The sequence below is a fragment of the Camelus dromedarius genome, chromosome 3 (genome assembly GCF_036321535.1).
Source record: "Camelus dromedarius isolate mCamDro1 chromosome 3, mCamDro1.pat, whole genome shotgun sequence".
NCBI lineage: Eukaryota > Metazoa > Chordata > Mammalia > Artiodactyla > Camelidae > Camelus > Camelus dromedarius.
Genome location: NC_087438.1, coordinates 44792420 through 44820343, shown reverse-complemented (window position 1 = coordinate 44820343; position 27924 = coordinate 44792420). Strand labels below are relative to the sequence as shown.

At 39.1% G+C, this 27924-nt stretch overlaps 1 protein-coding gene across 13 annotated transcripts in view; it reads right to left on the bottom strand.

Moving 5' to 3' along the window:
- The window catches only part of MAST4 (microtubule associated serine/threonine kinase family member 4), a 514314-nt gene that overhangs the window by 35677 nt on the left and 450713 nt on the right, over positions 1-27924 (bottom strand). For all 13 annotated transcript variants that reach the window (XM_064481100.1, XM_064481104.1, XM_064481102.1 and 10 more), the window contains 10 exons: positions 26441-26516; positions 24231-24440; positions 20334-20435; positions 17740-17872; positions 14181-14242; positions 11091-11176; positions 4284-4492; positions 2702-2840; positions 1084-1216; positions 57-222 (listed from right to left, as the gene is read on the bottom strand). In XM_064481100.1, the coding sequence (XP_064337170.1) occupies positions 57-222; positions 1084-1216; positions 2702-2840; positions 4284-4492; positions 11091-11176; positions 14181-14242; positions 17740-17872; positions 20334-20435; positions 24231-24440; positions 26441-26516 (1316 nt within the window). The remainder of the gene's footprint in view (positions 1-56; positions 223-1083; positions 1217-2701; positions 2841-4283; positions 4493-11090; positions 11177-14180; positions 14243-17739; positions 17873-20333; positions 20436-24230; positions 24441-26440; positions 26517-27924) is intronic.

Sequence of the window (27924 nt, the reverse complement as noted above, 5' to 3'; positions counted from 1 at the left end):
ATATATGAAATAGCTTCTCCCCAACAGTGGCTTAAAGATAACTCCTGAATATTTACCACTGATGACTTGTCCAAATAGCTCTTCGGGAGTGTCCCCAAAGAATGGCACGCATCCAACCAGAAATTCATAGAGGATAATCCCCATGGCCCACCAGTCCACCGGCTTCCCATAGCCCTGCCTCAGAATCACTTCTGGTGCAATGTATTCAGGTGTGCCACAGACCTAAAAGATGATTGCAATATTAGAATAATTGGAATATTAGACATGCATTCAAATGAGCAAGATGGTTAAATATCAATTATTTCACCCAGAGTGCACCTGCTCAACCACATGGAACCACATGGACAAAGAACTGAAGAACAGCAATTCTAAGTCAGCATCTATAATACCAAAGGCACTGAATTACTTAAATGCCAAAAAGAGCAAAGTTTAAAATGCTGCTCTAACGTTAAACTGTGTGTAATGTCTAATTTCCAAGTAAGGGTTTGACCCTTTTGAGTGGTTTTTACTTACAATATTAAAAACATTTGAGATCTTCAAATTTAATATTACCATCCTCATCAGAGAGAGTTTTAGTATTTCTATGACCAAAATATATTCACATCCTGGTTACTGCATAAAAGCATGACAGCTGAGATGCGTTCACCTTAAGTAACTGTACAATGAACAGATTGTGGGCACAGTAATGAGGCATGCTTAAAGGGAAATGGGCCATGGCTCGGATCTGAGCACTCGTGATTGTACGACGCATCATGAGTTTCATGAGGACTCTAGTGAGACTCCTGAATTCCTTACAAAAACAGTTTTCCATTTGTCTCTCTCACACCCTCACTGGTGTACAATTAGATCGTTCATCTTACTAATAGCCCATAAAGTTGTGGGAGGAATGAGGAGGGATGGACACTTCAAAGAGGCCCAGGGAGAAAAATGGAAGCAATTTGCACTTTATTAAACGTAAGGCTTATACAGACATCTACATCCCCAGTGCTAACGCGAAGCTGGCCTACGAGAGTCGATTCTGAATTTCACCAACAACACTGTACTTTGTATTTCTCTCTAGAACTGAAGAGTGCGCAAGCTTACCTGTTTGTCCAGGAACTCTCGAGCATCCTTCTCAATATGACCCTCGTAAAGATTTGTAGTCATGCTCATTAGGCCCACCTTGGATAATCCGAAGTCGGTCAGCTTTATGTGCCCCATGGAGGTGACCAGCAAACTACAGAGCAGAAGGACATATTTTACAGCACTCACTTGGAAGCTCATTTTTTGTTTTTACTTTTCTCCCTCCCACTGTCAATTTGTAAGAGCATTTAGCACACAGATACCAATCTGATTACAAAACCCAGCCTGTGTGGGGCGGGGACGGGGAGGGTAAAGCTCAGTGGTAGAGCGCATGCTTAGCAGGCATGAGGTCCTAGGTTCAATCCTTAGTACCTCCATTACAGAATAAATAAATAAAAGAGTAAAAAACAGCCTGCAAAGAGACGAAGTCACACAAAGATGTAAAATATATGTATCTGGAGGCTGAGTGTAATTCACAGGGAGGGCCGGAGACCAGGCCCAGCACATCTTCCTTGGAACAGGCGCACAGCATCATTCATGCCTTGAAGCTCTCTGAAAAATTCACGCATGGAACTCTTGCCACCTTTCCATTTTCACAATAAGAAAATAGCAGAGAAAGGGCTACCAATAATCCTATGTCACACATTCGCAATCAAGATAAGCAACCAATCTGTGATTCAAATGAGACACGAGATAAAGAACTTGGAAGAAAAAGGTAGCATTGTTTCAGATTTCAACTTCTGGCTCGAATTTAAGTTTCTACTCATTAAGTACAAAACCTACATTTTTTTATACGTGCAAAGAATTCGCAAGTGACAGCTTTATGAATTTATAGTTTAAACTTTTTTCACTTTAAGTAGAAAATAATTTTACTTGATAGAAAAATTGAAGTAGAGGAGTCAAAAGAAATAAAGCAATTGGAAGGCTCTCAGCCCAAATTCTCACAGCTGTCTTTGTTTGATCATGTTGTGAATGAAGTTTTTCTTTTTTTGTATTTCTCAAATTTTCTGAATGAACATGAGACAATTTTATCATAAAATGTTCAGCACACTTAAAATCTTTCCATACTTACATATGTAATACTTCTAGAGGTGTCTCAAATTAGTAGAGAAAGTGTGAAACATTTAATAAGTGGTATCAAGATGAATGGCTAGTCATTTGGGGAAAAGGCGCCTATCTGTATCTCAAATTAGACACCAAAATGAACTCCACATAGATTAAAAATTAAATAATAATTAATTTGTGAATAAAATAGGAAAGAATATCAAGTACGTCATCTTGGAGTAGAAAAGGATTATCTAAGGATGATTCCAAATGCAGAAACTGTCCAGAGAACAACACAGAATTCTGTGCAACTATTCAAAAGTTTACATAATAAAAAAAACTTTTAAAAAATTAACTAACCCTGGCTTTATAAACTTTTTCTTTTGTCTCTTAAAAGCTATCGTTATCAACATTACAGCCTTTAAAAAGATTATACAAAAATAACCATATATACTGTTAAAAATGACTCATTTGGGAACATTATGAGAGAACATTAAAATGTACAAAGCAGCATTAAAAGAAAACACTTTTATAGACATAAGAAAACTTTCTGCACTGTATGGGAAAAAGGCATATGTTTCATCAGTGTACATACTTGTCTGGTTTCAAATCTCTATGTACAATTCCATAATTATGTAGATATTCCAAGGCCAGGACCGTCTCAGCGAAGTACATCCTGGCCATGTCAACAGGAAGAGGACCCATGTTCTTCATTAAGGTAGCACAGTCGCCCCCTACAGAACACAAGGAAAAGATTTAGCAGGTGTCCTATGACCTAGGATTAAAGACCACCGGTTTAGACTGCAGCATTTCAAAGCAGACCGGCCTCCACCCACACACACTGCGTACCACGTTCATAAGTGGAAACTGTGTTAGGTAACCATATTTCTAATTAAGAAGTGGTGCGGAGAAAATACAGATTTTTATTTAAGAAGCCATACTAATAAGGGAGCAGATGTGGCCTGAAGTGGAACTGAAATTTGAAGAACTGATGTGTTTTAGGAATATGGTAACAATTTAAAATAAATCATTTGAAAACCTGGATTCTGGAATCAGGCTGCCTGAGTTCAAATCTCAGCTCTGACTCTGACAGGTGGGGACAGCTTAGGCAAACTAGGCTTGGTTCTTTCATCTGTAATATCAGGATACGAACAGTGTCATTGCTTTCATTGTGAGGTACTCTATGTAAAGAATGCAGGATGTTGCCAACACATACTAAACATGTGATAAATGTCAATTATCGTTGTTAGCATAACCAAGACAAAAATTAATAAAGTATTGGTGTGGTAAAAAGACCAACGGGTGGACATCAGGAAAGCTGTTTTGTCTTGTATCTACCACTAAATGTCCAGTAATGCTTCCCCTTTCTTGGATTTCAGTTCATTCATCTGCAAAATGAAAACGGTATTTCATGTTTCTTCAAGATACAAAGTTTTGGGATTCTGTGCAAACATTTACAAGAGCTTAAATTAGATGCTTTGGAAATTGTTCTGGCCCTTACTTACCTATTCATTTTATTAACATTGTTTATGTCCACAAGTCATGGCCACTGAAACATTCAAAAATTTAATGTAAAATTGATGGAAATAAGATTACTTGGAGCAGTCAAAAGGTAAACCACAAACCCTCAAAAGTAAAAAAAGTTAGATTTTCTTAAATGTACCTTTCTCCTAGCTCATTTTTAATTTTGTACCACATACCAAAAAGGATATATTTGAATACATTCTTTTGTTTTGTTTCTGTTTTTATTTGATTTTAATATAAATTTCTTTTTTTAAATTGAAGTATAGTCAGTTTACAATGTTGTGAATGCATTCTTTAAGAAGATCCATTATAATGAATGTTTTTATGGTATATGATAAAAATAAGTAGGAAAGTGCCATCACCCATATTCTAACTTTAATTGAGAGAAGGTACTTAGGATGAAAAGCTATTAAAAAGGGAAAACAACCTTTTTCCAAATAGCTCTCATTTTCCCTTTGTTATAGTAGAGCTGGCACTTTACAAGCAATTATCAGAAGATAATGACTGGGAATACAGCCATCTCACTGCCTGGCCTCAGTTCCTGCGTGGATACAACCACGGAGGGGCACAAACACAGAAAGCGTCAGCCACACATAGGGGCCAGTGGTTTCCGGGCCCAGGTGTGACGTTCTCCATGTCCGAGACTGACTCACCCTCCACATACTCCATGACCATGCACAGGTGGCGCCTCGTCTCAAAGGAGCAATACATGCTGACGACAAAAGGGTTTTCTGCAAAAGTCAGGATATCCCGCTCCACAAAGGCCTGCTGGATCTGGTTTCGGAGGATGAGATTCTGTTTATTAATCTTCTTCATGGCAAACCTCTGCCGCGATTCCTTATGCCGAACAAAGTAGACTGCCCTGAAAAGGAGCACGAGAGTTGGGGTTCACAGGAAGAGGGGATGCTTCTGGGTACCATAAACCATGCCATCATCCATTTTTTTTTTTTAAGTTCACGTGGCTGCCGGGATTCAACTCTTACAAACTATGCTGGGAGCTACAAACATCCCGTTCCAGGCCAAAGTCCTTTCGCTAGATTGATTTCTTTTTTTTTTTTTAATTCTTTCAATAAAGGTTATGGGTCACAGATAAGGCATCAAATTCATCTATACTGCCCAGGAAGAGGAAATGGACAGTCTCCAGACTGAGCTATTTTCCAACAGCTAGCTCTTGCTGTCAGTTTTCCCATAAACAAAACAAAATCCAGTACATAAGTTAGAACACGAAACAACAAAAGAACATACATATCCTGAGCGCGGTCTTTCCGGCATTGGATACGTTAGGCATTTTTTCTCAAATGACTAAAGCAATAATATTCTATGACACCCATGGGATCTGCCAAAAGGGACCAGAGTTGATTTCCAACCTGCCTGAGAGTAGTTTACTTCCCATGAACTTTCCAGATAAGTAAGTATGTATTAGGTCATGTGAGGCTGCCCTCCCTTCAACACGGAGCAGCCGGTTTCCTCCCTGCGCACCTCAGCGTGACTGAGTTACACCTCTGCCTACTTCAACAGGAAATGCATTTCCCAACCAAAAAGGGGGTCCAAAGTCACTGCATTTCTGATCGATCTGACCCAGGCTGAGGTGTCTGGCAACTTTACTGTAAAATGAACAGGTTACATGGAATTTCTGCCGAAAGCCTCACCCAAATAGAACCAGTTCTGTCTCAGTAAAGACAATTGACACCCTGAAGCCTCAAATGATGAGAGAAAAGAGGTAATTAGAAGGAGGATCCTTCAAACTCTACCTGGAAATGATGAACAACAAGGAAAATGTCTTGGAGGGGCTCCTTTTCTCATAAGTTACTCCTCACTTGTCTCATTATTGAGGGAGGACAGGTTTGAACTCTCAGGTTAGGCAATGCTCAAATAATTAACAATCTACCTAAAGAGCCATCAAGTAGAAGTGTGTAACAGGTTACACGAGGCTGTCCTGCAACAAACGCAATGACCAACTAAGTAATAATTTACCTAAAAAGCAATCAATCATAGCAAAGTGCATCCAAGGGTCTGCCTCCTAAACAAGGGGTTGTCTGAAATGCATGCTGGCTAGTGATATTCACTGCTCCTGAAAAAGGAAAGCAAGGGGGACTAGGACACCCTAAATTCCTGCGGAACCAGCATGTTAGGGTGATGCACTTCCATAGATCTTAAGTATATTCAATCTCAGCTGAATCAAAATGCACGTTTTCCTCTGAAGTGTTCAACCAGGAATTCATCTTTATTTAAGTGTGTACATCTTTGTCTTCTCACTGTATCCATCTTTTCCCTTCAGTCATTAGATCACACATTCTTGGGGTCTCTGTTTAAACATTCTTTTTTTTTGCTTTACTCCTTTTTCTCTCTTCTCATTTATTTGGTTTTCTAGCTCTTCCTTCCCTACATAGTGAAAAGTTGTCTTAACCACACTCCACATATCCCACTATACAGCAAACTGACAAGGGAGCTGGCTGGCTGGGCCCCCACTGCTTCCTGCATGGGCTAGTGGTCCTCTCTCAGCAGGATGCCCAAACACTTGGGCTCCCACCAGCTGGCTTTACTTTCACACCTGTTCTTCTGGATAGGCTTGAAATCATGACTGACTTATTTAAACAAATATTTAAACTGATGAAACATGAGTGTGAAAATAGAAAGCAGTGTTGCTCATAAAAGAACTGAAAAGAATGCTTGGGAAAGGACTGATAAACGTGAGTTACTAAATAAAATTCCTATTGCTTTAGTATGAGTGAGATTTCTGAAAGTTGAGAAAATAATAAAAATCAAGATTCTTGCATTTAGATTGCTTCAAGTTCTTGCTTCACCTTTAAAGAAGCTAAAAGTGGAAAACACAAACAATGTAGGACAGGCGGCCATCCAAATCCATGGTTTCTGCATCATCAGATTCAATTGAGGATTGAAAATGTAAAAAAAAAAAAAAAAAAAATCCATAAAATTCCACAATGTAACACTTGAATTTGCCACACTGGCAACTATTTACCTACCATTTACGTTGTATTAGGTATTATAAGTAATCTAGAGATGATTTACAGTGTCCGAGAGGATGCCATTTTATACAAGGGACTTGAGTATCTGTGGATTCTGGTATCTGAGGAGGGGTCCTGGAACCAATGCCTGTCGGATACTGAGGAATGAATGAGTATGGTTCATATTGGCTATCTTATAAAGGTGTTATATTAAAAGGTTAGTAAATTTATATACATATTTAGGTTACATTAAAATAAAGTACATATTTTTTGGTGATTTCCCACTTTGACCAACTTTTTTATTAACCAACTACTCATTCTTTCTTTTTCTTTTTTTAATTGAAGTATAGTAAGTTTACAGTGTTGTGTCAGTTTCTGGTGTTCAGCATAATGTTTCAGTCATTCATGTACATACATATATTCCTTTTCATATTTTTTCATTATAGGTAACTACAAGATATTGAATACAGTTCCCTGTGCTACACAGTAGGACCTTGCTGTTTATCTGTTTCATACGTAGTAGTGACTGCAAATCTTGAACTCTCAATTTACCCCTTCTCACAACTGTTCATTCTTTCTGAATCAGAACAAAGACTTTAAAAATTTTTTTCTATTTCCTATTACTGATTGGATAAAATCAAGATTCAAAACCCTTGAGCTTCTCCTAATCAGAAGCTGACAGCAGGACAGAGAGTCAAAGGGAGCACAGAAAATAACGAGGCTTCCTCTTTGTCACTGGTAGATATTGACATGAAGATTTTTCAAACAGAGAAACTATTTTTCAAAATAAACTTTGGAACTGAAAATGTTAAAAGAAAAAAACAGTATCTTCATATAAACACTTGTCTATTCTTGAGACTCAACTGGAATACAGCTCACTTTCCATCTCTTCTTCAATATTTAATATTGAGTAAGTTTAGTGCTGGGTACCCCAGACGTATAATACTGTGAACTTCAGTTTTTGACTATTAATAGGTTGCCATTTTGGTTTTTCACATCGCATCATAATTTCTTATATAAATAACTGCTCCATAGTGTGTTTCAGAACAACAAGAAATGAAGGAAAAAGAACAGGGATGTATAGGACTCTATGAAAGAAAAAAAGAGAAAAAAAAAGAAAAAAAGAGAAAGATGCCCAATTTGACCAGTATCTAGACTAGGTAACGTGTATAAAAGCTCTTCAATCTTAAGTCTCAGATTTTCAGTTCATAAAATTTGACTTGACTTTCTGCTCTCCCTTGCTATTTACTTAAAATAATCAGGTAATCCTTAGGGCAATTTACCTAACCAGCTGAAATTAATCCTTTAGGTGGCTTGAGATATCATTGCCTCAGGACATACATATCTTGATCAAGTGGCAAAAGTCAACTAGACTTAATTAAAATTCCCTGTCGCTGGGTTTTTGTTTGTTTTGTTTTCTGTTGTTTTTTTCTCACATCTCTGTACTGCTTTGGGCATATTGTTCCTATCATCCTAATGCTGACATCTGTTTAGTTGTAAGTGGTATCTCTCATATACCTTCCTTCCCTTCCTGGAAGTCGGTGTTCCAAATCTACTTAAGTCAGCAGAGAGAGAAGGGGGAGAGAGAGAGAGGGAGGGAGAGGCTGAAAATGAGAAACAAAGAAAGACAAACAGTAGCCTGCCAGCAGACATCTAACACTGCTAAGCAGAGCTGCAAACCTCCCATGGCCATAAAACTAGAAGGAACTGATTCATCCCTTAACCCTGCTTTCTGGCCCCCAGGGTTGCTTTCTTTGAAAAGGCTGCTTCTGTCCCTCTTTTCCTACACTGACCTCCTTGTGAAACAGGAAATTCAAGGGTGGGAGGTGATGCATGGGGTAGCGGGCACAACTGGGGACCCTGGTTGCTGCTGAGTCAAGCATCACTCCACCCACGCAGAACAGAGGTGGGGGATGGGGAGAAATGGCATTGGAAGCTGGCAGGATCTAGAGCAGAATGAATCTGTCTTACCAGGAGTGTGAATGTTTCACGTGTATAAAATTATACATGAATCTGAGAGCCCCGTACAGGAATCCCTGCGAGCAAACCTGCACGTGGGAAGGAGAGTGCATGTGGTAGGGGAAGTGGAGAGCAAAGGCTATCAGCGGAGGGCATGCGCAAGAAGGGGCCTCCAATGACTCACAGACTTGCACACCTGCCCTCTCAGGTAAATGACCCTGTCCTTGGAGGGTTAAAAAGAGAAGAACACGCAGCAAGGCTAGAAAGAAATGTGAAGAAGCACTGTGCCTTTCAAATGGAGCTTTCTTTCTTTTAGAAATTTTAGGTCAATTTTATTCTTTCACTTCGAAGACTTTCGAAATTGTAACTTAAAAATCCAGGTGGAAGTGCTGGATGGAAAAATTGAGATGCCAAAAAGTTCTAAACGCTATTGTGAGGGAGAAAAGAGCTCTGCTTGGAGTCAGAGTATCTGAGCCTCTCTCTCCCCACACCCAAGTGGAAATAATATTGACACATCACGAGGTCTTGTGAGAAGAGGACACACATATAAAGAAACTAGCATGGCGCCTGGCACACGGTAAGCATTTGCTTTCTACAAAGTGCTGAGTTGGCATGAAGGGATGTCCAACTGCCAGTCAGGGCTCTGGAACCTGTTAAACAGAGCAGGAAATCACGGGCTTATCAACTCGGCAAACTGGCTTTATACCATGAACTGTCACTGAGCAGGATGTCGAGAGAACCATGACGGGTTACAGCTCTTTCTAATGAGAGGGTTAGTGCCCAGAGTAAGCCATTTTTGAGAAGTCACAAAACTGCTGTCACTCTGAGTCACTGATGTGAGTGGTGGGCTCAGTCACACCGGTGTCTAAGCAAGCCTTGAACGGCCCCGATTCATGGACCCACAGGGGACTGTTTGTTCAGCCAGTTCACACAAGCCCACTATCAGCATCCTGAATGGGTGGGCTGATGAGTGGAGCTCTATTCAAATTTTAAATTAAAAATAATTAAAACGCAGAGGAAATTTGTCAGAAACGTAATGAGAGATGAACTCAGAGAAGAGCAAAAGAGGGAAAAAAAAAAAGTTCTGGCTGATCTGCAGAGGCTCCTGCAGGCAGCTTGTAAGCCCATTAATGACTTGGCCTGCGTCCTGGGTGTTTACTGATTCACAGCTTGTTTAACTTCTTGTATATCCCCAACCATTCCCCAAAGTGTGATATACCTCATCTACTATACAGTGGTTTAATTGCACTACAAATGAGTTTACTCAACCAATTACAGCTCCAAATACTGCTAAGATATATGCCCAAATTTGACAGAAGTGGTGCTTCACCGATAATCCTCTTCCAGAATTCTACCGCCAATAAAATCGAGCCGTGCTCAAGCCCACAGACCCCTTAAATCAAAGAAGAAACCCTCAGATGATCTCCAGAACTAAAAGAACTAAGGACCAATAATAAACAAACAAAGCCACAAACAGCTGCACGCTAAAACAATTTTCTCAGGTAGAAAAGTTCCAATGAGGTCCTGGAAAGAAATAAAATATTGCAAAAATAAAACATCAGAAAGCATTTAAAAGCCACATCAGGAAATATGCCATTTGACACAATCCTGAAAACAAATCAGTGAAGCATAGAAAGGACTCACAAATATTTAAGTTCTTCACTAAGTTAATGGTGCAGAAAATATGAGAGGCGGAAAAAAAAATGTAAAAAGAGACATCCCTGGGGCATAACAAAAATGGTTTCTATTTCATCTGCTCGTGTGTGTGATAAATGGCAATAAATGTCTACGGGATTGTTTATTGCTCTCCACCTACAGATGGAATTGAGATTAATACTTAATTAAACTGGAGTTCTGGGTTGTCTAAAATGGATCAGGACACAGGTTGCTTATTAATTACCCTCCCGAACTATTAGTAACTGAGAAAGATCTTGTCAGTATTGACCTTACGCCATGAGAAGGAAATCATCTGTCTGTAAAAATAAATCAAGGAAGGGGCACCACTAATGTGATCAGATTACAGCATAGAGTTCAACTGAAAAAAAATCCTGGTGTAATATACACAGACTAAAAGGAGTGTATTGCTTTAAACTTTCAACCAGCCTTCTTATTTAAGTGCTTCTCTCACAAGGTTGACTGCTGATCAGACAGGACAAATACTTAAGCTAATTTTCGAGTAGAAATGCTATATATGAATTTATATATATTCAGAGATACATATTATATTTGTATCTCAGATGTGTGTGTGTGTATCTAGATAAACACACCATATATAACAATTTTCCCTTTCTTTAGAAATTTTTACTATATAAAGTCTTCTCCAACCCTCTTCAATAACTCCCAGGTCACCTGGAATGTTTTCTGATGGGGTAACCAATAAAGAATGATTTGGGCATCACATTATACCCACCAATGAAGGAGCAGTGATCTGAAAACTAAAGTCCCCAACAACATCTATTTGGCAAAAGGGAAATGTGAAGAATATATCTCTCAGGGGTGTTAAAATACAATAGAGAGTTTTCTTGAATTACTCACCCATAGGCTCCATTGCTAATCAATTTAATCGTTTCAAAATCACTTTCCCGAGGTTTCCTTCGAAGTTTCAGGGAAGCATTAGAGCTCTTGGAGACAAAATACAGAAGTGAAAAAATAGCTGAGAATTCAAGAAAATGATTTTAGCAGCAAAATAAATAATATTTGAATTATATGCTCTGTTGTTTTCATATGCTGAAGTGCAGAATTCCAGCCAAAGGAACCTGGGGAACAGCTTTAAAGATCAAATTTCCAAGGCAGTGCTGATTAATTACTCCTCATGACAGTGGCTCAGTTTCATTTAAGTGAACCTCATTTCCAAGAGAGAGAGGCATCAAGTTTTTGAAAATTCCTGATTTTAGTTTACCTCTGTAAGCTACTTAGTTTAGCCTCATCCTAAATTTTAAAACTTTAAAAGACTAAGTCCAAAATGCCAAACCTTAACTCTAGTTTCAGTCAACCAGCAAAAAACGGACTGGAGTGGCTCTGCATGGGCTGGTGGATGGCATGACTTCTCTGTGCCTGGCCAGACCATGTCTATTTCATCCCTGGGGCAACCTTTCCTATTTGGAAAAGGTAGTTGGCAATGAACGGGGCAGCCGAGCAGAGCAAGCTAGACCTTCCTTCCTTCCACCCACCCATACTCTAATTTTCAAAAAGATACCAATTTTCAACAAGATAGCTCTTTAAAAAGTTCAGCTCATCCTGAGAACTGACCGGGCTCAGAGTAAAAGATTCTCTAGCTTTGTTACTCCCTCTTTGTAAAAGAAAACCACTTTTTGCCTAACTCTTTACAGACCTGCATGTTCCCTATGGCAACAGTCCCTTTCCCCTCATGCAGTAATCCTTTCAAATAAAGTCTATCCTTACTAGGGGAAAAAAAAAAGTTTAGCTCAAAGGACAAGAACAAAGTTTTTTTTTTTTCCTTTTTGTTTTTAACAATAAATTCTCTCACACCCCATGCCCCATGCATCTCAGCACTGAGTGGGCGTTAAGTCATTTTGCTCCCTCTGCAAAAACCAGAATTCCTCTCCTCTAATTTTGGAAGAAACCCCATGACTCAGTGCTGGTATCTGCTTTCTATCCCTTGTTCCTCTACCTTTAGAAGACTTAGACTCAGCTTCCCACCTTCCTCAATGCCTGCATTCTCTCACCATCCTGGGTGACTTCAGTATCTACACACATAACTCACCCAACAACCTGGCCTGTGGGCTTCTTGACCTCCTGAACTCAACTAACCATCTCCCTCCTCTATTTCCCCTTGGACTCTGGCCACAGGACCTGGACCTACTCATCACCTGCCATTGCCCTGCCTCAGAAAACATAATCCAAGACTGGGACCACTTACTTGTTCAAACATCCCACTCTACTGCTCTCCACAGCTTCGGCTGTGAGACCTCATCCCAGCTCCCTTGTTTCAATACCTCTTCCCCACCCGAGTGACCTCACCTATGCCCACGGATGATCCTCAGTCACTTAGACCTCCACCAAAAACTCTCCCCCTGGGGGCTGGGAGACCTTACACCTTACGTTCAATTGCCAGTTTAAAGGAACTTCAGCTTCTGCACATTCACAATTATGACAGTTATGATAAAACTCATAAAACAGTTATCATTTACTTAGCATTTACTTTGGGATGCTGTCCTAACCATTTTACAGACTGTTTCATATAATCTTTGATAATCTTTTCTATCGAGCTTACAGATGAGGAAACTGAGGCACAGAGAGATTCCCACAGCTTGTGAGAAGTGAAGTCAGGTTTGACTCCAGAGCCTGGGTATTTTAGCCTCCAGGCTACACAGCTGCCCCTCTCTCCTGACCACCCCCAAGAGTTGGGGGCTGGCCCATCTCGGTTCCTCTTCTGCTGATCACATGAGGGACAATGGCACCAGCATGCAGGACCCCTCCCCTGTGATGCTCCTGCAGCCTTTCAGAGGCTTCCCCATGGACACTGCTGCCTGCTCCCTCACCCATCTGCTCCCTACACTGCAATCAGTGTGCGATTTTTTTTCCCAGTCGGTAATTCTGATCGGGTCATCTCCCTGTCCACTCCTCCCTACTCCACACACACACACATTTCCCCCACAGCTCAGAAGCTTCCTACTGTTCTCTGAAAGAAAACGTTCAACAAAGATGAACAGCAGGGAGGTCTGAGTCCAGCGTTCACCTGGGCTCTCCAGGCTGTAGCTCTCAGGTCTCCCTACTTTGAGCCCTCAGACACACTCTCTCCCTTGTGTCACATGATGTCCCTTTGGCCTGGAATGTTCCCTCTGCCCCTTTTCATCCTAGTAACTTCTCACGTCTCAACTCAAGTGCCCTTTCCTTTGTGTTATATGCTTGATAAGCGTTGTACTTACTGTTGGAAAGCTTCACCAGAGGGTACCTGCATTTAAATGCATCACTTGAGCAAATCAATGCATTTTCTAATTAAATATAGTTGAGTTTACACATTTCTGTCTTTAAGATGGATCAGTAGTAGTTTAGTGACCAATTCATTTAAAATATTTCCTTCCTATTCTGTTCAAAAACAGTAGATTTGGTTCCAATTCTTACTGTATCTTTTTTTTTAACAGTCTATGATTATTTTTTTAATAGCCAGGATAAGAAATAGTCTATGCTTTCACGACTGGCTTTCTGCATCTGAATGCAAATGAGACCACAGTTTTATGTTATAAAGCATGTGCTCTTAAATAGCATTATGATGTTTAAAGAAAATACTATGTAAAAGCCAAAATCTCCTGATGCTAATAAACAGAAAAACCAACATCACATTTCATCAAGAAGGATGTTTTCTGGGAGATCTTTCTGGACTGGCAAGATGAAGGTAAATCTCTTTATGTTATATTCTAGTAGGACATGGCCCTTTTTCTTCATAAACCTCATTCAAGTTTCTCATTTTTATTTTTTGTGCATGATTTCTTTTTATTAATTTGTTTCTCTTTGAATAGAGGGGCTAAAATTACATGCTTGCATATAGAAGCACAGTAAATATTTGTTGAACAAATACAGTAATTAACACAGCCAAAATCTACAGATGCTAATAAACAGAAAAAACCAATATCCTATTTCATCAAGAAAGATACTTGCACTCACTGATTCATCTGTTTCCGGTGTTTCTGCTGTTCCACTGTCATAGTTTCCCAACTGAGCCATCTCTAAGTTTAAAAAAAAGGCAAAGTTTGAGAGAAATAGGACAGTTGCAACTTGACAAGAGCACTATGTGAAAACAAAAGAAAAACAACTCCTCCAATATTAAAAAAAAAGAAAAAAGAAAGAACAATTTACTCTATACTCTGATGTACCCAGGGGAAAATTTTAAGTCCAAAATGGCAAGAACCAGCAACTGACATTTTGAAATTGTTCATTACAGACTCTTCCCTAGAACCCCATTTCTCATGAGAGCTTAGACACAGGTACTTTAGAGCTGGGCCTCCGCCCACACTAGCAGGATTCACCGGGTGACTCCATCACCACCGCTTGCAAAGGATTTGGGCCATGACTGTGCTTATAATCAGATACTCCAGACAGCCAGGTCTTCCCAGGCTCTGACAGTCATCAAAGATGTACTAACTACAGCTCAGAGATGAGTCTCAAGTTGTGGTGAGCATCCCTTATTCCTATTCCTTCACATCCAGTGAGAGATGAACCCCCTAGTACATAAGAATGTGAAATTTGTCAGAAAGGAAGCAATAGTAGTTGTTAAGAGGACTTTGGAGTTCAAAAGACTTGAGTTAACACCACTAAGAGCACGTACTAGTGACCTTTTAACCTTGGGCTCTTCCTCCATAAGATGGGAACAATATTATTTATCTCTTAGAGTTTCTTATGAGTATGACATATGATGTGCATGTAAAGCTCTTAGCATGTTGACCAACAAAAATTAAGTGATCACTGAATACTGATTGTTATTTATTACTAATTAAATCATGTAAAGTAGTCAATCCTGGGCTGGGTAACACAGGTTTGACAACAGCTAAATACTACCCTCGTGGTCTAGTCAAGAGACAAAGGCATCTAACTGCTCAATGTACATTGGAATGTATTCTTCAGTCTATATAAGTAAATGAGAAAACCTAATTCATTTTATTTTTCATTCTGATTTTTATACTTAAAAAACACATTTTATTAAAAAAAGAACATAAAAGAATTTTCTCCAAAATTGATCAGTTTATCTCTAAGTGATAGATCACAGGTAATTTCTATTTTTTAATTTTTCAAAATTGAATGTGTATAGTACAAAGTTACAGCTTTTAGTTATGTATTTTTGTGTGCATCTAGTATTATTTCTTAGACTCTTAGAATTTCATGTATTCATGTTTTTATAAATATAATCATCCTTTTTTGGGAGAGATTACACATAAAAGATACGAAGCAGAGCAACACTGGAGTGTTGCCTTTAGATAAAAACTAACTCCAGAATCGAAAATAACCAGAAACTGACACTAACTCTTCCAGTTTACCTGTAGGGGAAATTCAGGGAATGAAAAATGAGCTCAGTACAAACTGTGGACTTTCCTGGTCAAATGATGTCAACATCCCATGTGACTAACACTTTCGACTAAGGGACTAGGGGATGGACTACAATGTATTCAGCTGGAAGGGCTCAAAGGGGTAATTTTAATTTTATTTAAGTAAAACAGCAACAGCAGCTAACTTTTATTAAGCATCATTACATCTTGGGTGCAGAGGTGAACTCATATAATCCGAAAAACAACCCTTTGAAGAGGTACCATTGCATAGTGTTTATGGAAAACAGTGAGGCACAAAAAGGCTCATGGACAGTGGGGTCAAGGTCACAGCCTGCAGTGCTGGCACCCTGGGCAGTCCCATTCCAGACCCTCACTTCTACCCTTCCAAGGTCATAGTGTAGACAATGATAAGAAAGGAGACAAATGTGGATCAGAGTTTGTCATAATCACATTTTAGGTGATTACAGCAAAGAGATTAAAAACCATCCTCAAATCTGAAGCAAGAAAATTAAGTGTCCAGAGTTAAAAACACAATTCCCAGTGATAAATTTGTATTACTAAACATGAAACTTGTCAAAAATCACACATTTTTGAAAAGACTCTATAAAGGTACATTAATGGGCCTCAGATAATTCACCTGCCAAAGGCTCAGGCCACAGTGATATTTACTGCCAGGCAAGAAAACTGTGAGGAGCTCGCTCGGTCTACACTCTCGGGGCTGATACAACCTCAACCCCACCGGCGTGAAGAGTCACTATAATATACTTTGACAGCCTCCCCCACTCCAATTATTTTCATAAAAAAAACAAATTAAAAGATGGTTCTGTTTTAAATAGAATTTCTGCTAAATAACTATTATCTGGGAAATACATATTATTTGTAAGCAGTGGGTAGTAATGGAATGGAACCAAGAGTCAGCTTTTGAAGCAGGAAGCCAAGGCATCATTTTGTAATGCCTGAAGAGATTTTTAAAACTCATCTAAATACCATTAAACATCTGCCCTTTTTATTTCATTGATTTAAACCATTTCTGAAGACTCATGATTCAAAAAGGTAAAGATGGTAATTTAAAAGCCATGGGAAAAAAATCTCTCCCCAGGGAACTTTTCAGAAAAGCATCCACCAGTCTCTGATAAGTGATGAATCTGTTGTGGTATTGCTTTCAGTACAGTATAAATTTATCTGGCATTATCTCCCAGTAATGCATGCATCATTTCACTGGAAGCAAAGATTCAATGGCCCTAAGAGCAAACAAAGCGGGGGAAATAGGAGAGGAGGCAGAGGGCAGCAGGTTCCCTGGCTGTAGATGGGAAAATATCTGTGCCAACAGTCAGCATCATCACAAACAATTTAGCAAGATAAACACTGTTTGCAAATTCAATTTAATGAACCAGGAAGACAATTTTGAATAAAAGAGTCGATGATTGTTTTTGAGTCTTTTCAGGCAGTATATAACCTAAGCGTTTTAAATGACAATCTTAAATAATAATGAACAGGAAAAGGGGTGTAGGGAGTGCTTTGCAAATATCAGATTTAAAAAAAAAATTACTAACAGAGTGCTTCCTCTTCTCTGTATTTAATAGCATTAGATTTACTTTTTTTCATTTGAATCAACCAGAAATACTTTTATAAGTTTTAAAAAGCATTTTTTCCCTACTGGCTCTCTATATCACTATTTTTCATACTTTTTTGAGACAAGTAAGCACAAATAGATTTACGAACACTGCACCTAATTTAATCTATCATCATTTATCAGTCACCTCACTCCCAAATTACTTTACATTTACGTGTCACTTTTAATTTAAATGTAATGAATTTCTTCACCAACATTTTCAAGATCTGTACCCTTGAGGAGAACCCGACGGAGCTTTGCAAGAGAAAAAAAAAAAAACCCAGAGAGGTTGGAAATCTAAACCCTTCCTGGACATTCTGGAATTATCATGCCGATAGGCCGCTAGGATTTCAGGGTCTGTCCCCTACTGCAGGTAAACACAAAGTGGGTCATGTTTACTTGTTTCTTAAGACTCAACTGATAGCTGTTTCCTTCAAATCACAACTGGCCCCCAAATACGGACTTTTCAATAGACAGAGCCAAAACATGAGGGCAAAGTAAAGATTTGCTGCTAAATTCTTCAAGGAGGCCGTGATGCGTAAGCAAGTAAAAGCCCCACGAGGGTTCTCACCTTCCAGAGGATCCTTGTTGAGGCCCAGCTGGCTAATGATGTACCTGGGAATGTCCGTTTTAATACCCTGTCCTTCTTTTGCATGGCCTTCTGCCGCTTCCAGTAGGTAGTAAAATTCTTCAGGATCAAATTCCTAGCAGAAGACAAACACAGATGGATACTTCTTTGAGCCAAAATTGTCTGAGGTTTTATTCCACGAATCCCATTCACAGTAAAGTGGGTGAATATACATGGTTGTGAGTTATATACACAGAAAGGAGGCAAAGGGATTATGTGATCTAAAACATACATAGTTTTCAGTTCATATCCAAAGCCTATTTACATTCTAAGGCAATACATTTATATACTTGGTAATCCGAAGATAATTTCCATGTCCAGTTTCCTCGTAATGCAACTTGGAAGGCACTATGCTCCACCTAAGGTATCTATCTTATTGAAAATGAACAGATCTGAATTTTTAATTGTGACTTTTTAGCAAAGTTTTAAAAATCAGTGACTCTCATCCAGAAGACTCAGTTTCTCTCTCTCCACAAATAGCCACAAAATGAATACAATGAGAATGCATTTTTCTTGAAGGTTTTGTAGGAAACTCCCTTAGTATAGAAGTGTCCAAAAATATTAGGAATAAAAATCTCAAAATTACCACTTTTATCACTAAACTCTAAAATTCAGTTATTAATATTTATATAACGGGAGCACTACAAAAGAAAAATATGAAAATTTCACCTCTGAATAGTTACCTCTGTCTTCTATGAAAATTCAGTAGCACCTTTTCCCCTAAGTATTTTACTTCCTTTGGCTGTCTGCTGCCAATAACAACCCTGAGGATCACATCACTCTAGATGGATGCGTGGATTTATGTGCTATAAATGATTACACTTACAGATTTAAAACACAGTTACTATTTTCAGTTATACTTCCTAGATTTCTTCCCCCAGGATTTTCCCCATTTTGATTAGTGCCCCAAACAGGCAATTTTGGAATCTCAGCATTTCACCTGAGAATTATTTTTTTTAAATGGCCTTTCTGAAGCTGCAAATGGAGTAAAGCCGAACCAATGTCCACGCTCGGTGCCCTTGACGTAAATTTACAATGAGAGACAAAGCAAGCCTGGAACTACAGGCCTGAGATGACTGGTTGGGGAAACATTCCCTAAAACTCTGAAACTGTGGTTTCATCTGAGCTTTAAACAGTGCGGAAATCAGCACCATCTTCAGATCTACTACTAAGCTCACTTGTTTCTACCTTTGATGGGCTACGTGTACTTTCACCTTTTCTCTTCTGATTAAAAGTGATTACTGTAAAAAAAAGTCCTTTCCTCTTTTAAGGCAAGATCTCTCTTAGCATATCTGCTCCTGTCCAGAGAAGCAAGTTTTAATGCTAAATGGTATTTTCCCCCACACTAAACAACCACAGGAAGTACAAGCTTGTGGTGCATAATTCAAAAGGTACAGCAGGAAGAGCAGGAAAAAGTAAGGCTTCCTTCCGTCTGCATTTGCCAGTCACACACTCTCCCCCGCAGAGGCATCCAGAGTATTGTTCTTTCCCTTCATCCTTCCGGAGACGCTCAATGCTTTTGATTCTGTGATTCTAAGGGTCCTGGCCGTTGATGGAAAGCCTTCCTCCACCACACCCCTACCTTTCTCCTCAAGACTCTCTGTCTACCACATCTCACTCATCTTACAGGGCTGCACACGTTTCACTCTGATAAAAAAACTATGAATCTTAATTACAGTAAGACCAAAACCAAAGCAATACCACCATGTATGTATATCCGTGTGTATGTAAAATTCTGAAAAAGCTATATTGTACACTGTGTTGCAAATACTTTAACAGCTAGTGAAACTTGAAAGTGAGTTTCGATGCTATGTTAAACCCCATGAAACTATTCTTATGTTTGAAGCTTCATATTTATTCACAGTGTTGACTGAAATCTCAATCAAAATTGCATAAAGCAAAGATTTTAAAACAGGAAAATGATCAGTGACTACTTTCTTTGTACTTTTTATAATTGATAAATATTTTATATTTTGTATAATTTTACAATTGATGAATAAAAATGCTTCTTATAATTTATATAACAAACTAATCTTGCAAAGTCCCATTTCTCCAGGTTTAGATAAGGTCCCATTGTGCTCTCCAAGTGGGTTGCTGACGAGATTGCTAACATGCCACATTTAAAAAATAAGTAATAATTATAACTGCAGGTCACCATACATCCTATCTCTGATTTCCCACTCTCTGTATCTTGGCAACTCCAAAAAAGTGAGGCACAATGAGTGTTTCAAATGAGCTGTAACATAGTAATTATGCTGAGTTCAAGCCAAGTACATGAATTCATGATCATTTTTTAAGTCTGTCCAGAATGTGATATGACTATCTCTTAATACAACACAAATCCTTGAATTTTTACTTAAAACCAGACAAGAAAAAGCACCCACACATGGATGTGGTCATAAACATTCACATGTAATTTCTCTTGACTTTCCATTTAGCTCTGGTCTTTGAAGCCAAACGCAATGGGAGCTTTCTGGTGGTCACGGCCTTCCCACAGTTAACAATAAATGACATAATCACCTTGAGGGGCGACTTACCAGGCACTCTAATAACCGAGCCGGGCGGGCGATGACAATAAGGATCTTCCGAACTAGCTGTTTAACGAATGCCAATTCTCCACTTTCTGAACGATTGTGAGCCTAGGAGGAAGCAGTGGAAAGTATGATGAGACAGAGTTGCTCCATTAGACAGGAAAGAAAATCAGCAAAGCATGCTAATTAGATGACTGCAAATATTCAAAAATTAAGTGACTTAGAAAATACTTTTAAAAGATTGATAAGCAGACATTACCTCTACATAAACAGGCGCTATTAGACTGCTATATCTACAAAATGGCCCTATTAGCTACATTTTAATTGCAAACCTTTGATTTATTCTCTGTGTTAAAAATCACATGTGAAGGCTCTTAATGCGAAGCATGAATGAAGGAGACATGAAAAGTTTATGACATATTAAGTACATGGTAAAAGTAGACTGGGCAGCTGAGGAGGAACCTTGATTTTCCAGATGTCACTTCTTAAATGAATAAAAAGGCTAACACAGTAAAGGGCTGATTTTGTTATCCTGGGCAGTTAACACATTTATGAAATATATTTTACACATACTACACGATTAGCCTATAAAATAATTATTTCACAACATGTAAGAAGTTATGCACTGCTTACTTCAAATGTGAGGTGAATAATGCTTCTACTTGGATATATGCATATGAATTTGATTTCACATATTGAATAAATAATACCCAGGCACTCAAATCAGTAAAATTTAGCTGACTTAAAATCTTTTAAATTTGATTTTACATGTTGTCTATGTGTGAAATCGAAGCACAAAAAATATCCTGAGAACAAAATTCAGTTTATTAAGAGTCATTTTAATTTTCAATGATATTTTCTCGAAGAAATGAGGTAAATCTGTGCCAAGGCAGACATAAAACCAAAGTTTTAAAAATTGAAATATAAACTTCTATGCATGTTCACTTTCAGGCTTCCTTAATTTTCATATTTTGATGATTTACTTTTCTCCAAAGATTAAAAAAAAAATCAAGGTACTGCTGGTACAAAAGAATATAATTTCACAGATATAGTAATAAATATTTAAAATCATTCTTGAAGGGGCTTTAATCTGACAAGGACTGGTCCTCCCATAAAAAAGAGTTGGCGAACCAAATCTGTGAAAGATGCTTATATGTAGCGGTAGTATGTTTGCTGAATTTAAGCCATCAAATCAAAGGCAACTTTTCAAAATGTAGGTACAGAAACCATATACAGGCAAAAGCAAAACAGCTAATGTTTAAAAGAAAAAGCATAGAGAAAATGACCATCGGTGAAAACCTTTAGAATAGAATGTGTTCAAAGATAACCAACTAGTAACTATAACCATAGGTCCTAGTAACCAGTAAGGATACTAGGACATATATAAGGAGATAGACATAATATTTAAGCTGTCTTTAAGTTTTCTTTTCCCTTGTTTTGCAACCAAAAAAAAAAAAAAAAAAAAAGGTTTGGGAAGATACAATGAATGTCAAGAGATCTGCCTATACATGTCTTCTTCATAATTCATCCATGATCAAAACTAAACAGAAAACCTTAGAGATGAAGCAAAGAAACAACCCAACTTCTTGACTGATAACTTGAGCTAGATATTTGAATTTCTGCTTACTACAATAATTACTGCTTTATAAATTCAGGCATATAAAGAAACTCTAAAAAGCCTAATCATGTTTTGGTGGTCTCTTCAAGGGGGTAACAAGAACTCTGTATCTTTAAAAAAATTAAAAATAGTCAGTCTAGATTATACAAATTCCATTTCAAAAACTGTAAAAATAATCAGTTCGTTTCAACTTATTTCTAAGAATTATCACCACAACCAAGGCCAAAACATATAATGAGTTACACTAACACAGATACTTTATCTACTATCACTAGAGGAGGAGGGGAACTTTGTTAAAACACCACCAAACAAAGCCGCACACTCAGCATGGGAAGAGAAAACAGCTTTCTGGCTGCCAGCAGCAAGCTCCAAAACTCATGGAATCCCTGTTTGTATTTTAGGTGTTGGCCACCACAAAAAATACTGAGATTCAGATTTGAGAGTAGGTTATAGCTTCCTATGTATTTTATTTTCTTTGGCTAAATACACCTATGTGAAAAAAAAAAAATGGAGACATAAAATCATTCATCTGGAAGTGACCTAGGCCTCAAGGCTTTAAAAAGGCATCAGTTAAATTAAGTTGCTCAACCTCAGGGGGACTTTGCCTGGGTGTGCCAAAGATTGACAACAATGGGAAAAATGGCTGGGAGACAGGCTCTGCAGGCACGCAATGTCACGGCTGGAAACTGACAATAACTGCATCGCGGGGAAGGCAAAGCAAGGTCTCACAATTTGGCTCTATCCAAAGGGGCAAGTTCCCCTGCGACCTGTTAGCTCCAAGCTCTGGAAGGACACTGTGACTGTGATTCTGAAGACAGTTTTAATTTTCACAAAAGGACAGAAGGAAAATGTTTATCTGTGGAAATGAACAAGAAAACGTTCTTGTTTATACCCAACAAGGCTACATGTATACATGTTTCTCTGCCCCAAAGAGAAACCTCTCTAAAAATGAACAATATTAATCTATTATATGATGCATTCAGATGATTTTTGAAACCGAGATTTTTAAAAATTGCCATGGAACAGTCTGCCAAATCTAACATACAGAAAGAAAGTTAAGTGGGGGATTTCAGTGTAAATAGCTTTGGCTGTCAATTCTTCCCCTTTGAGGGGATGCCTATGAAGGAACGAACCACAGAACTTAACTGATCACTATGTTAATACCCTGGGACAGAACTGTGGAATCAAGGGAGGAGTATTTCACAGGGGTAAATTCATTTTCATTGTAATTTATAGTAGAACCGGTCCATGACAAATTGGAAATTGACAATAAAACCCCCAAACAATGTGTTCACCCAAAGAGAGTCGGAGAAACACTGCCTCAGTGGGCTGCAACAGGCTGAAATGTGAAAAACGGGAAAGAGCATGGAAAACTCTGTTGGGAGGTTTAGAAGGGAAAGGGAGGAAAAGCAGTGGCTGCTAGTCAGAGAGGGACTGTCTCATCTTGCCACAACTAAATTCAGTCTTAGCAAGCACAGGCGGATTTCCAGAAAACTAGGATGCCAGTATTTCCCTTCAGTTCCATGCAATTATTTACATAATCATGCCTAGAGAAAACCACCCATGATTTTATTTACAGGGGCGTAATGAATGCCGATGAGATACAGAAATACAATATATTCGAATATACAGGCTAAATAGGTTTTACTTACAGGCTGTGGCAGTCAGAACAAGCAACGTCACGCACTAATTCCATCCCACCATGCACACTCCCTCCCTGTCCTGGGTGATATCAGGAGCTGGGCCTGCAGGTGTTAGGCCTGGACAGAACCAATGTTTATCTGTCACTTTTAAAGTGGGATTTTTTTTAGAAGAAAAACTGACAATAATGAAAATATAAGTTGCCACGTGCAGGTTAATTAAGAGGACACACGGCCTGGAAGAAGCCAGCCATTTTCCATTTAGCTCTTCCAGATATTAGAACTAGATAGCATCATCAAATAACACACATACACTCAAGCAATTTATAACTTCATGGTTAAGGAGGGGGGAAAAAATCACCGCTTCAAAATCCTTTACAATCTACTTATTCTAGAGCCATAGATTGTTGGGTCCCAAGGTTCCTGTAAAGGTTATTACATTAACTTTCTACTACTATAATTGTTGACCAGAGTCAATTTATAGCAAGGAGCAATTTTTTTTTCCTCTTTCTTCTTTGCTTCCCTGGAACATGAACTCCACCTCATGGTTAAAACTTGTTAGCAAATGCTCTCATAAAAATTTTTGTTTTCTCAAGGGAAAAGCCAAACAAATCAGAAAACTTTCTATGGTTATGTGGTCCGTACCTCCTGCAGCAACTTATCTAATTTGTGCTGTAATTCAAGGAAGTATCGTGAGGTGATGAGACCCTGGTGAGATTTATCCAAGCAATCGCGAGCCAGTTCAATAATCTGATGGTGAGTGAAACTAAGCACTCCATCTGCTAGGGGAAGAACGTGGTCAGGAGAGTAGCTGGTGATAATTTCCTTTAGGCGCTCTTCCATCTGCGCTGTAGCCTGTGTAGAGAAGACACGCACACACGGATGTAATACAAGGAAACATACATGTGAACAACTCAATCGTCACATTTATTTAGCACTTTTAAAGACCTCCACAAGTTATTACATTAAATTTAATTCAATTTAAAAATTAAATTCAAAAGAAGCCTACCTTCTGTATGATACCATAATGGTACATACATAGCATTATATATTTGTCAAAACTCACATAATACACAACACCAAGAGCGAACTCTAATGCAAACTATGGACTTTGGGTGATAATGATGTGTCAGCGTAGGTTCATAGATTGTAACATATGGACCACTGGAGGGGGGATGTTGACGGGAGGCGGTTGTGTATATATGGGGTGGGAACTCTGTACTTTCTGTCAATTTTGCCATGGACCTAAAATTGCTGTAAAAAATAAAGTCGATTTGAAAAAAAAAAAAAAAAAAAGAAGTCGTCTCATCATGCAGATAAAAACATTTGAGGCACACAAGAGAAACTGAGTCTCCCAGGGTGATCATTACTTTTTTCTATGCCCTATCACATGTAAAATGGTGCATGTAAGCTTCTCCAAATAACTCAGTATCTGTGAGCTGCTGTGCTCTCATTTCACATCTTGGGCTCTTTCAGACAGATTGCCAATAGTATCAAATACTGTAGCTCTGTTTTCACCTACTCAACAATCAGGACTGTGGCTAGAGTTCCACAGGGTGGGTCAAGAGTTTGTTCTCTTGGCTGTGTTTTAATGTACCAGGAACGAGCATCTTTTTAAAAATATTTTTTTGTGTGTGTGTGAGGGGGAGGTAATGAGGTTTATTTATTTAATGGAGGTACTGGGGATTGAACCCAGGACCTCATGCTTGTTAAGCACACACTCTATCATTGAGCTATATCCTTCCCAGGAACAAGCATTTTATACTATCTTTATCCTTTCCTCAAAAAGCTACATCATGGGAAAAAAGCCAAGGGGATTCCCTCGGTAACATAAATCTAAAATTTCCTTTCCAACTTTCATTTCGTTCTCTGGGATCCCCGATTGCCTAATCAAAATTCCTTGCTTGCATTAATTGTATGCACAGGGAGATTCCCTTGGCCTCCTGCTCCCTTCTGAAATTCTAACCAGTGTTAACTAGTGTAGTCAGGATCTCTCTCCCTGGTGAACAAGTGACATGTGATAAATAGCCAAGATGGCTTTAATCAATGACATCAATGTCCGGTTCATTACACATAATAAGTACTCTACTCCTGATTTATGAAACCAAAGATTTCCTTTTGCTCTCTTGCCTAGGGTCACAAAGGTGGGGGGTGGGGAGAGGAACAGGAACAAAATAGAAAGACTGCTTCAACCAAATGTATAGGGGAAAAAACACTCTGGTGCAAAAGCCATGGAAATGAGGTGATGGGGACCCTGAGAGGGCAGCTCCTGCAGCCAGGGCGCTGGCAACACTTCACCAGGGCCTCTCTGGTCCTTTCAAATTCTATTTGCCTGTATAATGGGGAACATTGCAACTGGACCTTCTTTTCTAAGTAATAGGGTAAAACTTATACTTGCTAAAGAGATTGGGAGTCACAGCAAAGAAAAATTAGGTAAAAAAAAAAGAAAAGTAAAAGATTTTCATGGCATAGCAATCCATAGGCTTCTGAGGAAGAGAAATGGTCTCTGCTTAACAACAGAGCAGCAGGCCCAGAACATGGGCACAGGAAGAACCAAGGTCTAGAGCCTTTCAAGGCCAGTGCTCCCCATAGCACCTCCCCAGGCCCGCCCAGCGTGCAGTACAGCTGGCGGGGTTCACTTCACAGCCAGTTCAGCACACAGAAGGCGTGGCTAATTCTCAGTAGCTTTTAAAAATATTTAGTAATTTTATTTTTCTGACAAAGGCTACCATGCTACTTTATGCAAGTCGTTACTGGACTGGACCATTACTTCCCACAACAAAACCACCTTACAGATGCTAAACCTATGTTGCCCGTTCGTTTAGATGCCAGGCATCTTCAATTCAATTCATTACCTTTGGGAACCTTTCTTTGTAGACATGGTTCATCATAATTATTTCATGGTCACAGCAGGCGGGAGAACGTCCAGGGCTGCAAGCAAAGCAAATTATCCTTTTAAACGTGCCACAGCATGAAATGAAAATAAGCTTTTTATTTATAAACAATGGGTTGCATCCAAAGGTACTAGGCAATCTCTGTAAGAAAAATGTATTGGGTAATAAACTACAAAATCAGTCATTAGTACACGTGCACACACACACTCACAAACACAAGAGATACTCTGAATAGGATTCAAAGAGAAAGTTCCAGAAGTGGAATGACACACATTAACGAGAGCTCTGATATAAAACTAGTTCAGAAAACACTCTTAAACTGCAACTATATTCTGTATGTCGTGTGCACTTGTGTGGTTCTGGAAACCACTTAATGAACTTCAATGTGAAAGAAAACAGGGCAGCTACAAACCACAGCATCTAGGACACGCCGCACAGTATAATTTCACACTTTCATCATACACCTGCGTTCTGCCACGTACCGCTGAAGAGGTCTAAGACTCCTCCACGGCACAGGTGTCACCACTGAAATCCATTTTCTAGCCTAGCAAATATTTGTTTGGGATGCTGAGGCCAACATTGTGGACAACATCAAACAGAGGCATACACCTGGGCGTTTTTCTCTGTTTCAGTAGCAGGCTCGTGCGCCTTCCTAGCAGTACACACTCATGCAACTTCAGTGGGAGAGTCTATGCTCCTGAGAGGATACAGCTGCTTGCACTAGATATCCTAGAAACTCCTGTCATGAAACCAAGAATGGCACCCATGTTGTTAAATACGATGGCTCTAAATGAATTCATAAAATTGGTCTTTTATTCCCTATCTCAAAATAATCTAACATGATTACTCAATGTGGCCATATTTACTTAATGGTATTAAATAAGAAATGTACAAAGGGAAAACTCTTCTCAGTAAACTCTGATGTTCAACTGAACATATGACAAACTATGCTTTATAATAAAGCTCAATACATCAAAGTGGACCAGTTCTACAGCATTAAGATCTCATACTGTGAAGGACCCAGAGATCAACTGCCCTGTTCCCCCTGCAGAGAAGGACCTGTTGTCCCAGCTGCTGGGGCTACAGAAATCTGCTGTCAGTCCCATCAGGGATGACCTCAGCTACAGAGCCCCTCCATCCAAGATCATGTCCTTCCCAGGGTACCACATCCCATGACTGAGGCTGAGACATAGAGGAAGGGCCATTTGGCCCAGAGGGACAGCTCTGATGGGTCATGTTGTCCCCAGAGCTCCCTGAGGGTCACCTGTACTACAGCTAGATTTCTCCCTCTGCCCATCCTGCTTCCTCCCCTCCCTCCCACAGGTGTAATTCCCAAGCACTCTCTGATAAACATCCTGATCCCTGTGTTCAAGTCTGCTGCCTGGAGAACCAAACTGTGACATCTATTATTCTATGAAACAAGGCCAAAATAAAACTGGTTCTAC